Consider the following 13,609-nt stretch of genomic DNA (forward strand, 5'->3'; position numbering starts at 1 on the left):
CTGGATGGTGAAGGTTTCATCCTGCACCAAGGAGACTACACAGCTGAGAAAAGGCACCGGGTAGCCATGGGTGCATCGTGCTGATGTGGGTTTTATTTCAGCTCAAGAGCCTGAACTCGGCTGGCCGAGGGCTCACCCATGGTGACACGGGGTTCCCATGCCACAGTGCCTTGTGTTAATTAACCTTCCAAACACTCCAGCAATATTTGGCCAAATCTAATAAGGCAGTGCTGGCCAAGGGGCTGGGTGGGGATTGGCAATGCCTGGGGTCCAGGGGGGTCCCTGGGGCTGCAGATGCCGTTTGCAGTTTTCTGCTGCCCCCCATTGCCTCCATTTCCTTCACCCGATACTGGGGTTCGTCATTGTCACTGCCGTGATGAGCTGCGACCTCAGCCCACTCGGTGCTCAAAAAACATCCTGGAAAAAGCATAAAACCCCATTTTTCACCCAGGAACCTGCCCAGAGCAGCAGCATCCCACCCATCCGTGGGTGCTTTGGGGTAGAAACAGAAAACAAGAGCAAAACCATCTCCTCGTGTAGCCAGGACACAGGCAGCAGGAACTTACCCCCAGCATCCTCAGAAAGGGTTAATCCCCCCAGCGTGTGCTGGACATGGGGCGTTCACCATCCGAGAAGGGCCTGGGGAACGATGATAAATAGTTGGGGACATCCCTTCCCCTCCACCAGCGCCAGCGGAGCCCAGCTGGGCAGCAGCGGTACCCACCTCCTATCCATCATTTTCCGCTGGCCCTGTCACGTCTTGTAAATCACCCAACACGGCTCCATCCCCTGTCCCTCCTGTGTGTCCTGTCTCCTGTCCCTCCTGCGTGTCCTGTCCCTGCTGCGTCCTGTCCCCGGTCCCTCCTGCATGTCCTGTCCCTGGTCCCTGCTGCGTCCCGTCCCTGGTCCCTCCTGTGTGTCCCTTCTCGTGCCACCCCACCCTTCCCGTCCACGCAGAGATGCTCGGGGCGGATGCAGGTCCCATCGCCGCTCTCTTTCTATTTATTGCCTGCACAATCAGATAACTTGACATTTATTTACACAGCCAGAGACCCGGCTCTTCCTTTAGCCCTGCGCTCCGCCGCCCCGGGGCAGCTCTTGGGTTTCCAATGGCCCCTGTTTCTCCCAGGGCTCCAAAAGCCGGAGAGCTCAGCACGGTTGGGTTAAGCACCTTGGAAGTGGAGGAGTTTGGGAGGTTTATCTCAGCCTCTGGAGCTCATTTTCCCCGGTCCAGGATTGTGCGGAGCTGCTGGAAAACCCATGAGCAGCATCAGCTGCGTTCGGTGGGGAGGGACCCGGCGTGAGGAAGAGGATGGGTGTGTGCACGGCCGTGCATGCACGTGCTGCTACGAGATACCCACACGGCCCCTCCAAAAACAGCATTTTATAAAGCTGAGGAAATACCTGCAAACGACACGGCTGGTTTTCCTGACAGATGCCTTAAAAAGAGAAACCAATTACTTTGTTCACAGTGATGGGACCTTCGCTGCTGCGCTCAGGCTCATTTCCAGGCTTTTCTTCCTCAGCTTCATCCCCTGTGACCAAACGGGCCTCCCAAAATCAGGGTTTCAAGGGAAATCCTGAAGATCGGGAATGCTGAACATCTCTGCTCCCGCATGGAGATGTGTGACCATGAAGCTACTACAGTGTTACATCACCCTTACCCAGACTTGGGCTCTGGTTAAAGCCATTTCTGTGGAGATTTGGGAAAGCTCAAGGATACAGAGACAACCAGGAAGATGCGCTGGAAAAACGCCTGGACGGACAGGGACACGGCTGGGGACAGGGACACCGGCCCTGGTGTGGTGGCCTTTACCTGCTGGGTAATCCTTTATTGTCCCACTGCCTTGTAAAGGGCCTGATGGATAACGCTCATCACGAAGGCGAGAGTGCGATGCCGTCACCTCGCCTCCCTCCCCGCACCGCGATCCATCTTCTTTATAGCAAGTACCCGGGGCCGGCACCATCTGCGGCACCAGAAACACAATTACCGGCGAGGGGGGGAAGCCCTTCTCCTTCCAAATTTCATCGAGGCCTCGCAAAGCAACCCGAAATTACCCCATGTACACCAGGGACCTCACGCGGCACCGTCTCTCTTTAGGTATAATTACAGCCAGGAATTAGCAAGTATGATTTTCTCTCTCCTCTGACAAAAAAAGGGAGAAATTGAAATTGATCTCGGCTCGGGTGCTGGGCAGCTGTAATTTAATCAGAAAAGCCTCTCTCTTGGCATTTATTTATTCTTTTTAACCCCAAGGTACTAAATTAAAAAGGCTGGTGGTGGGGTGGGGAGCACAGCGGCCAGAGCGGCTGTTTCGGGGACCCCACCGAGCATCTCACCAGCCCCTGGGTGCTGAGACCCACTCGGGCAACCGGCAGCGCCGCGGGGCTGGTTTGGCAACCCGGTCCCCGGGGCCCAATCCTGCACCCGGGGACACCCCCAATCCAGCGGCGCTTCCGTTTGGGTTTGGGGCTGTTTGCAGTGCTGGCCTCGAGCTGGGCTCAAAAACAGCAGGTAAACAGCAGAACTGTGATGTAAAAACCCTTTGAGCTGATGCTGCTGTTACAGGAGCCAAAATTAGGAAGAAATCACCTCTAACAAACACACCCAGGTCCTGAATCGCCTCCTCAGGCAGCAAAGCCAGGCTGTGCCGGGGCTGGATCCCCCTTTGCCCGCTCTGGGTTTGTGAAACTGTGTTAAACAAGGGAACAAAAGCCAGATTGATGTTTTATTTTGCATTATTTCCCTGCCAAAGAGAACTTCTTGCAGCCCTCGCCAACCCGCGAGCTGCAGCGCTGCCCGTGAGCCGCAGAGGCAGAGGCAGCGCCCGCAGCCTCAGATAAGGCGGGTTATGGTCTTAACGTGTATTCGAGGTAAATCCCGGTGAAATCCCCCGGTTCCGAGCACGTGCTGGAGCGGGAGGCGTGCGGCTTCCCGCTCACCGCGTGTCACCCCCCGTGTGCTGGAGCGGCACCAGGCAGCTCACAGGACAAGGGCTCATTGTCCCTGTCCCCACCGCTCGAGTCCCCATGGGCAGCGGCTCCTCGGGGTGCTCGGCCGAGCGTGACGGATGCACCGACTGCTTTGTCCTCGCCTGTGACAGAGGGTGACATTCCTCGGGACAGCAGGACCCGCCGCAGGATCCAAACCCCCCTTCTGGGCGTTTCCATGCTTAAAAGGGGTTGGTGAGAAATATGGGGACAGACTTTTGAGCAGGGCCTGTTGGGATAGGACAAGGGGTGATGGTTTTAAACTAAAGAAGGCATAAAGAATTGCATAAAAGGCAATTATTGTCCCTGAGGGTGGTGAGAGCCTGGCCCAGGTTGGCCAGAGAGGTGGTAGATGAACCATCCCTGGAGACATCCCAGGCCAGGCTGGACGGGGCTCTGAGCACCCTGAGCTGCTGAAGATGTCCCTGCTCATGGCATAAGGTGACATTTGAAGGTCCCTTCAACCCAAACCCTCCTGTGATTCCATGATCCTGTGACTCTGTGAACAGGGATGCAGGTAGCAGATGGTTTGGTCTCTGGCCACGCAGCCGATGGGAAAGGCAGAGAGCGGGATTTGCACCCTTGGATCACGCTTGTGTTTGTACCGGTTTAACTGCCTTATTAACTGGGGCTGTGCTCTGTCTTGGGGTTTGTGTGACTCGCTCCTGTCTCCAAAGGATTCTGTGGACAGCACAGCCAAAAACCTGCCTCCAAACTGCCTGGGAAGTGGATTTGAGATACCTGTGCTGGAGTGTTCCCACAGATGTGCTCAATGGCAGCGCTGTCTTGACTTTTGAGGAAAGAAGTATATAAAGAACTCCTTATATACCCCATTGGGGCTGCCACAGCGGGAACAGTCAGACATTCTCAGAGGGAATAGTCAGAGATTACATAATGATCAACGAATGGCCACGGCCTTTTCTGGGAAAAACTTTGTTCGTGTCTGAAAACAAGATGGAGAAAAAGCTTTTCAGTGAAAGCAGAATGATCAGCATCACACCCACGCAATGGTTAGAAATGGCTCCATTTCTATTCATTTAGATTGGATATTAGGAACAATTTCTTCCCCAAAGGGCTGTGGGGCATTGAACAGGCTGCCCAGGGCAGTGCTGGAGTCACCATCCCTGGAGGGCTGGACAGATGGACATGAGGTTCTCAGGACATGGGGCAGTGCCAGGGGTGGGGAATGGTTGAACTCCACGATTTTGAGGGTCTTTTCCAACCAAAACGGTTCTGTGACTCTATGATTCACATGCAAACGCTGCTGCTGCCCCACCAAGCCCCAGCAAACTCCCGCTCCCTCCAGGTTTTGCTGCCTCTGTGGGAGCCGCGGTGGTAACAGCCGCCTGCCGGCACGACCGCCCTCGCGCCGCCGTGGCCACGTAAATCATGGCTTGACCCCAGGTTTGCACCGGCTGCCGGCCCTCTGCAAAGGGTTGGCCTTGTCATCTCGCACGGTGACACCCGCCACTGATTTATGGCTGGGTTGGGAGCAGGGCTGTGACACCTCCTCGCCCTCCCGCAGCGGCCGCGGCAGCACCCGGCCCTTTCCCTTGCACTCCGCTCCTTCCCCGGTGTCACCCAAGCGCAGAGGCAGTGGGGCTGGATGTGGCCGTGTCAGCAAAACGTGTCACCGTGTCCCCACAGCCCTGTCCTGAGCATGGGGCAGGAGCCGCACTCGGCCGTGACCCATCCCTGACCGTGGCGAGGGAAGCCAGGGCGAGGAGAGCCCGGCGGTGGGTTTAAATCAACGCCCTCCACTTCCCTTGCATGCTGAGTTATTGCGCCTGGTTTTGTGATGGAGATGACCAGGCAGTGAGGGATGAGTGACCTAGGCCAGACCACCGGGCTCGGCGCTCCCCGCCGGACCCCGGCCTGGGGGTGAAAGATCAGGGCTGCCCCCAGCCCCTCCTGGACCCCCACCTGCGGGGATGCTCCTGAGCGTCAGCCGTGATTTAGTGCGTGCGGGTTCACCAGGAGAGCAGGCGATGCTTTGCTGATGGAGGAGCCGCTCTCAGCAGCGCATCCCCCAGAGAACCAGCCAGGTCCGGCACTCTGGGCTTCTCCCCATAACCATTTCCACGTGTCGGCTGGATTATTCATCTCGGAGCTGCGCTTCCTCTGTGCAGGAAGCCACTAAGGAACAGGTTCCCAGGCAGTGAGGCTCAGGTACGTACGGTGAAGCCTGAGAGGATGCTGTCACATCTGGGAGGATGCCGTGACATCTGGAAGAGTGCTAGGACACCTGGGAGGATGTTGATGTCTGAGAAGACGCCATCACATCTGGAATGATGCTATGACATCTGGGAGGGTGCCATGACATCTGGAAGGATGCTAGAACATCTGGGAGGGTGCCATGACATCTGGAAGTATGCTATGACATCTGGAAGGATGCTATGACATCTGGGAAGATGCTATGAGGTCTGGGAGGATGTTATGACATCCAGGAGGGGGTGCCATCACGTCTGGAAGGACGCTATGACATCTGGGAGGATGTCGTGATGTCTGAGAAGATGCCATCGCGTCTGGAAGGGTGCCGTGACATCTGGGAGGAGGATGCCGTGACGTCCATATGCAAACTTCTTTACAATTTAATAATAGCAATAATAATTATAGTAATAATAATAATAATAATAATAATAATAATAATAATAGCAATTTTTAGAAGACCTGACCGCAGCCTGCCCGCTGCCCTCTGAGATTCGGCACAGCCGTTCCAGCGGTGCGTCCCGGGGGCCGGGGAGCCCTGGACCCGTTCGGCGCCGCCTCCTCCCGCGGGCTCCGGCATCCCCTGGTGGCAGCCGGTGGCTTTGCAAAGTCCCTCCAGCACCAACGGGCTCTGCGGGGAATGTCCCCTCTGCCACCCCGCCTGTCCCCTCCTTGGCTTGGCCGCCCCAGGGCTGCATTCAGCGAACGGGATCGCACCGAGCTGGGGGTAACCCCATCCCATCCAAAAGCACCAGCAAAGAGGGGAGGCCGGGGGGTGCTGAGCCAACACCCCACACCTTGTCCTTACACAACCGGCTCAGGGCCTCCTGCTTGCGGCAGGCAGCAGATTACGGCTCGGAGCTCCCCAGATAACTCCCTAAGCCCTAAATCTGCTCCCGGTCCTCTCCTGAGATAAGGCAACGTGGGAGGGTGGCTGTGGGACAGGAGGTGTCACACCGGGGTGACACGGCGCTGGTCGCATCATCCCACTGCTGCAGCAGGAACAGGGGCTCAACCCCCCGGGCGAGGGGCCAGGGAGGTTCTTGGTGCTGCCATAGGGAACCCAGAACCCACTCACCGGCTTGGGGGGGTTTCCTGGGCAGGGTTTACCAGCCCTTTACTGAGGGGCCCGAGTGGGTCCTGGCGCCTGGTGGGGATGAGCACGGCCAAGGTGACACCAGATCTGCAACATTCAGCATCGGGATCCTGACGTTCAACATTGGGATCCTCATGACTGACATCAGGATCCTCATGTTCGGCATCAGGATTCTCATGTTTGGCACCGAGATCCTGATGTTCAGCATCAGGATCCTCGTGTTCAGCATCAGGATGCTGACATTCGGCATTGGGAAGCTCACGTTTGGCATCGGGATCCTGACGCTCAGCATCAGGATCCGCATGTTCAATATCAGGATCCTCATGTCTGGCACTGAGATCCTCATGTTCAGCATCAGGATCCTGATGTTCAGCATTGGGATCCTGACGATAGGCATCAGGATCCTGACGTTTGGCATTGTGATCATCATGTGTGACATCGAGATCCTGATGTTCAGCATCAGGATCCTGATGTTCAGCATTAAGATCCTCATATTCACCATCGGGATCCTGATGTTCAGCATCAGGGTCCTCAGCTCACATATCCCAGCAGGATGCGCCAAGCACAGAGGAAACAGCTGGGATCCTTCATCTGCTCCGTATTTCCATGTTCGAGGATGCAAAGTGACCTTTGGGACTCTGCCCTAATGGTTGCGGTAAATGGAGGACGTGGCCTCCCACGATCTGCTCTGGGACCAAATTCATGCCTTTTTGCCATGAAAATAGCTGATCTGGGGACTAAAAGTGCCCTTTCCCAGATCCCACAGCGCAGCTGGGCCCTGGTCCTCAGAAAACATGTAAAACCAACCAACCCAAAAAAGCCTTTACAGACGAAGAAGGGGAGCAGTCAGGGTCCAGGCGGGATTCGGGAAACCAGCTTTTGCAGCTCCTCAGCTCAGAACTTGCCGGTGCCCCGAGGGCTTTGGGGAGGAGCTGGAGGCTCCAAAACACCTAGCAAGGGGGTTGCAGAGTTTATTTAATGCACCTGCACACTTACAGGTATCTGTGCCCTTGCAGAACATTCCCCGGGCTTATCTGAGCAGCACGTTCACCTGCATATACAGGGAATCAAGGGGGTTTTGGTTGAGCTGGTGGGGGCAGCTCAGCCAGTAGCATCTGACTGAGGTGAGTCAGGTATAAAAATACAGCCCCGGGCTCCCAGCGGCTCCTCAGCTCAAGATGCTAAATCCAGCCCAAGCAGCCCTGATCCTGCTCAGGATGGATGGAGCCATTTTAAGCACCGGTTTAAATTAGGATATCTTGGCTGGCTGAGGCCACGTCAACATCCAGGTTGTCACAGCTTTCGTGTCCAGAGGCCACCGCAGACCCAGAGCAGAAAATCCTTTCTCATTGCAAAGGGTGGGCGTGATTTTCCGCACTCTTTGCATTGTTTGTCCTTGCTGTTGGAGCCGTGATGCTGCCCAGGTGAAGGGGGACCCGGGGGAAAGGTAAGCCCCAGGTAAGACCAACGTGCGATGGAAGAGCGTCCCTCACCTCCAGAGCCTGTTTGGGATTCCTAAGACGGGTGGGAGAGTTTAATGGAATTGTGAAGGTTTCTGCCTTCCACAGCGCCAATCAATTAATGGTTGGCTTCTACTTAGCAGCAGAATGGTTTTACTTCTGCAGCTGGTCTGTCCCTGTAGCAGGGTGCTGGTTGCCCTGTGCCACAGGGTTGAAGGGGCTCCCCGGGAGCCGGGCGCTGCTCTGGCCTCTATTCTCCTCTTCTTGGAGCTGGATTTAACCCACCTCTCTGTATGCTGCTCCAGTTCTGCTGCTTGGAAAGTGCTTTGCAGCCTCTTTGATGTGCACCAGTCAGGTGGAGGGGGCTCAGACCCCAGCGTGTGGCATGAGGAGGGATGCATTTGCCATCCCTACCACGCCGGAGACATTCGCAATCACGCCACCAGCCTGGTTTCAATTCCTACACCGTGCGGCATTTATCCACCTTCCAAACTCCCCCCGTTTTCTCCGCTCTGTGCTGGAGACGGTGCCGTGGGAGCTGTTCCTCCCCTGGGGTTTTGCAGCATCCAGACCCCCAGTGCAAAGCGTTTGCACGGGGCAGAGGGTGGAAATGGGACCCCCGGGCTGTGCCGGAGCCGGACAAGGCTTTCCAGCGGGATGAGGGACACGGAGCCCACGCGGTTCCCACGGCCGCTCTGTCTGCGCAGGAGGGAGTGAACGGCCCAGACTGTCCCCTCGTCCCTGGGAGCGGGTCCCAGCCCAGGCGGGCGCAGGGCCAGGCTGAGCTCGCTCCCCCCCGCCGGCCCGGATGACAGATGCCTGCGGTGGAGGAGAACAAGCTGCAGCCCCCGCTCCCAGCCTGGATGCCTCCGACCCGGAGCTGCATTACGAGGAGGAAGAGGAGGAGGAGGAGGAGAAGTCGGAGCCCTCAGACACCAGCAGCATCTTGTCCGATGACTCCGTCTACCCATGCTACGAGTCGTCCCCGGGGGCCGGCGGGGATGGGTACCTCAGCCTCTACCAGTGCTGTGCCAGGAACGATGCCAAGCTGGTGTGGGAGAAGCTGGAGCACGGGGTGACCAGGAGCGAGGCCACGGAGGTGGACACCAACGGGAGGGTGAGCGGCTGGGTGGGCACCCTGTGGAGCAGTGAGAGGATTTCCCCGCAATTGGCAAATCCTGAAGGATGGTGGTTGCTAAAGCAGGCGAAGGAGGAGGGAGGGTCGTGGGTGCGATGGCTTTGGCAAGGGCTGGGTCTCCTGGGATTGACCCCTTGGAGCAGAACCCCATCTGTCATCCCACCCTGAAGGTGTTTGGTTTGGGGTGGGGGGCCATGGGGAGCAGCGCGGTGGGGGGGTGACGCAGCGCTGCTGTCCCCTTTCCAGAATGGGCTGATGGTCGCCTGCTACAAGGGCTTTGTGGACATCGTGCCCCTGCTGCAGAAGTGCCCCTACCTGAATGTCAACCAGCAGGACAAGGATGGGAACACGGCCCTCATGATGGCGGCGCAGGCGGGTAGGCACCGCGCCGGTCCCGCCAGACCCCTCAAAGTGCTGTGACCCCAAAAAACCCTAAACTGAGCCACTGGGAAATCCAAGAGTCCCAAGGGATGTGACCTTCCCCATCTACAGTTGTAGAATCACAGGATCATTTTGGTTGGAAAAGCCCCTCAAGCTCATGGAGTCCAACCATAACCCACCCCTGTCCCTGCCCCATGTCCTGAGAACCTCATGTCCGTCTGTCCAGCCCTCCAGGGATGGTGACTCCAGCACTGCCCTGGGCAGCCTGTTCAATGCCCCACAGCCCTTTGGGGAAGAAATTTTTCAGTCCTGATCCCTCTACATTTCTGTGTCTTTGTCCTCACAAGATCCAGTTGCTAAATACTCTTTCTCCAATGGGCACCAGCAGTTATCCCTCCTTAACTGTCGAAACTCTAATGCAGCTTCTCTCTGGCTGTTAAGGACACATCACCATCGTTAACTACCTCCTCAACTACTACCCCATGCTCGATGTGGACAAGCGAGACCCCCGTGGCCTGACGGCGCTGATGAAGGCCGCGGTGCAGGGGCGGCAGGACTGCGTGGCCGCGCTGCTCCTGGCCGGTGAGCGTCTCCCCGGGGACTTCCCCAGGTTATTTGGAAAGGGGTGACATTTCTGCTCGGCCCGTGCTCTGCATTGGGACAGGGTGGGACCCTGTAGCGATGCTGCAGCAGGAGCGTGGGCAGCAGGTGGAGGGAGGGGATTGTCCCCTCTGCTCCGCTCTGTGAGACCCCCCGGGTACCGTGTCCAGCTCTGGGGTCCTGAGCACAGGACAGACCTGGACCTGCTGGAGAGGGGCCAGAGGAGCCGCAGAAATGATGCGAGGCTGGAGCAGCTCTGCTGGGAGGAACGGCTGAGAGAGTTGGGGTGTTCAGCTGGGGAAGAGAAGCTCCGGGGAGACCTTAGTGCGGCCTTTCAGTGCTTAAAAGGGGCCTGAAGAAAGATGGGGACAGACTTTTGAGCAGGGCCTGTTGAGATAGGACAAGGGGTGGTGGTTTTAAACTCAAGGAGGGAGATTCGGGCTGGATAAAAGGCAATTGTTGTCCCTGAGGGTGGTGAGAGCCTGGCCCAGGTTGGCCAGAGAGGTGGTAGATGAACCATCCCTGGAGACATCCCAGGCCAGGCTGGATGGGGCTCTGAGCACCCTGAGCTGCTGAGGATGTCCCTGTGCATGGCATAAGGTGGCATTTGAAGGTCCCTTCAACCCAAATCCTTCTCTGATCCTATGATTCCATGCTCTCTGCATCCCGGTGTCTCCAGGAGCTGACTTGCAGATGGTGGATCCCATCAAGGGGAAGACGGCCAGGGAATGGGCAAACTTCACAGGCCGATTTGAGACAACCCTGCGGATCCGGAGCCTCCTGCAGCGCCCACGAGCAGAGCAGTTCAGCACCCAGTACCGGCCCGAGTGGCCAGCTCTGGCCGAGCTGGTGGCCAAGGCCCTGAGCCCCAAATCCAGGGGCAAGAGGCTGTTGGAGAAGATCCAATCCATGTTCACCTTCAGCTTCCCCCATGACCCCGAGGAGGACGGCGTGATGGACCACATGGTGAGGATGACCACGTCCCTCGCCAGCCCCTTCGTGGCCACCACTTGCCAAACTGTCTGCCCCGACAGCCCCCCCGAGGTGGGCAAGCACAGGTTGTCTGTGCCGGAGATCCTGGGGCAACATGTGGCGGATCCAGATGCTGAGCCAGACCTCCCCTCGTGCCCCAGCACCGGTGCATCCTCTTGCAACGGCCAAGCCATGTCGGAGATCCGGCTCCTGCCGCCACGCCGGCCGGCCGGTGGCCTCCTGCGCCTCCTGCCCCTGCGCCTGCGCTGCGGGAACATCATCTTCCCCGGGGACCCCGTCCCAAAAATCAAAGTGAGCAAATCCTCCGACTCGTCCGCCTGCTCGAGGGAGCGGAGGCGCAGGGCGGGGGACAAGAACCTGCTGCAGCCACCCAAGTGGCGGTACAAGGAGCTGAAGGAGGAGAAGAAAGCAGCCGAGGAGGGGAAGAGTGAGGAGAAAAAGAAGAAAAGGGGGAAGAAGCGCTAAGGGAGGAGGTGGCAGGGTGGAGGTCAGGTCCCTGCTGTCCCCTCAGATGTGTTTGCTTTTCTGGCACGGGGATGGTTTCCTTCCCCGTGGGACAGTGACACCCGAGGGAGGAGGATGCTGCGATGCTGAGATGTCCCAAGCCCTGTGGTCCCGGGTCCCCGACTCCCTGTCCAGCCCCTCGTCCTCAAGGGCGGCCACCCCGACCCGGCTGCGGTTGTGCCGGGTCTGATGTGCTGAGCCCCTGGCCGGCCGGGCTCTGGCTCTGCCAGGGAGCAGATCTGTGGCAGAAGGGCCCTTTTCTCTTCTTTTTTCCTTCTTTTCTTTTTCTTTCTTCTTTTTGTTCTTTTTTTTTTAATGCTTCTTTGATCTTCCTGGAATCTTGATCTTGCAGCACGTGGCAGAACACGGCCATGCAAATTAAAATGGAAGCGGTTGCCATGTTAACAGGATTGACTTGATGAATAAAGCTCAGGGCTGCTTGTAGGGCTGGCAGAGACACTTACCCCTTGCTGCCGGTGTCCCCCGTCTACCCCGTCACCCACTCGGTGACCCGAACAACCTGCCTGTTCCCAGGTTGCAGGTGGACAAGCGGAGGTTCAGCACGGGGAGGTATCTCGGTGCTGCAGGAGGGTGAGCAGGAGCTCCAGGTGCAAACACAGGGGGACCCAAACCTGGGGTGTCTGGGGACTCCATCCCGGCTGCCCTATGGAGCCAGGGTGCTCGGAGAGGAGGTAGATTTTGTACTCCAGCGTTACCCAGGACAGGACCCAGTGGTCCCTGTTCCCAAGCAAACCACCCTCTGGGACCCCCCGCCTGCCCCGTGCAGCCCCCGGGACCCGCTGCTGGGGGAGCCGTGCAGCTGCCTGTGTGTCAGGTGCCCCCGCACCCACGGGTGAGATGTGCTGCAGCGGCAGCAAGATCCTGCGCCACATATTTCAAGCTGCTCTTAAATCCAGCTCCATCTCAGAGTGTGGGGAGGTGAAACTGGGGTGCTGGCCCCCCAAGCACCCGGGTTTGACCTGCAGAGAGAGCGACTGGCAGCAAGAGCTGCTGGAAGCACTAGTTATCCAGGTAAAGAATAACCCTTCCCATGGCAAGGCACACAGACCAGGATGGACACCCCCTCTTCACCACCCCCTCCCTCAGGGGGCAAATGCCCCCGCTCCCCTCCTGCCCCCCAATATTAGGCAGAGCTCTGCCTTTGGGGGGCACCAGGATGTTTGAGACGGGCTGTCGGCAGGTGGGGAAGGATGCTCGGCTGGGACGAGCTGCAACCGCCCCGTCTGTTCCCCCAGCCCTTGGCTGGCGCTGGGCTCGCCGGCACGTGGCCGCCCTCCTTCGCCAGCTCCCGGCGGCGGCTCGCAGATGAGCCGGGGGCGGATGGCACATGGAGCAGCCATGGCACACGGCGTGCCAGCCCGGCTCCTGCCAAGCGGGGGGAAGGGAGAGCCGGGCTCCCACCAGCCCCTCGTCCCCTTCCACTGCTGTGGGGACAGCCTGATGACACCCTGAGGGACGGCCAGGTGCAGTCGCGGGGATTCCAACAGCCGCCCAGGGATGCCCGCACCCTTCTGTGAGGGTGTTGGTGTCAGCAGCTGAACATGAGCCAGCGTGTCCACAGGTGGCCAAGAGGCCACCAGCATCCTGGCTGGTCCCAGCACTGGTGTGGCCAGCAGGCCCAGGGCAGTGACCGTCCCTGTGCTGGGACCTGGGGAGGCCAAACCGCCAATCCTGGGGGCAGTTTTGGGCCCCTCACGCCAAGAAAGAGCTTGAGGTGCTGGAGCGAGTGGAGAGAAAGGAACGGAGCTGGTGAGGGGCTGGAGGAGGTTGAGGTTGGATCTGGGAATAATTTCTTCCCCAAAGGGCTGTGGGGCATTGAACAGGCTGCCCAGGGCAGTGCTGGAGTCACCATCCCTGGAGGGTTGGACAGACAGACATGAGGTTCTCAGGACATGGGGCAGTGCCGGGGTGGGGAACGGTTGGACTCAATGATCTTGAGAGTCTGTTCCAACCCAAATGATTCCGTGTTTCTCTGAAGTCACAGCACCCAGCAATGAGCACCCAAGTGCTGACGGAAAGTCTGGCTTTGGTCGAGGGGGTGGCGGGAGGTTGCGCCATGCCGGGCCGGGCCGGTGTGGGGCCGCGGTGCCGTCGGCGCTCAGCCCAGCACCACGGCGGGTGCCCAGCCCGGCTGATTCAGCCCGTCTGCCCCAGCCCAGGGCTGGCACAGGGCAGGGATCATCCTCCCTGTGTCTCAGAGAGCCTGTGGGGGGTGGT

The 13,609-nt window shown here is 58.5% G+C and overlaps 1 protein-coding gene across 1 annotated transcript; it reads left to right on the forward strand.

The window, feature by feature from the left end:
• The first annotated feature begins 8,409 nt into the window (after positions 1–8,409).
• On the forward strand, positions 8,410–12,384 carry ANKRD33 (ankyrin repeat domain 33). Its single transcript, XM_005507896.3, has 4 exons — positions 8,410–8,872; positions 9,140–9,269; positions 9,716–9,856; positions 10,554–12,384. Exons 1-4 carry the CDS (start codon positions 8,564–8,566, stop codon positions 11,330–11,332), a joined length of 1,359 nt encoding a protein of 452 aa, XP_005507953.3. The 5' UTR covers positions 8,410–8,563; the 3' UTR covers positions 11,333–12,384.
• Positions 12,385–13,609: the final 1,225 nt, after the last annotated feature.

The sequence above is a fragment of the Columba livia genome, chromosome 29 (genome assembly GCF_036013475.1).
Source record: "Columba livia isolate bColLiv1 breed racing homer chromosome 29, bColLiv1.pat.W.v2, whole genome shotgun sequence".
In the NCBI taxonomy this organism is placed as follows: domain Eukaryota; kingdom Metazoa; phylum Chordata; class Aves; order Columbiformes; family Columbidae; genus Columba; species Columba livia.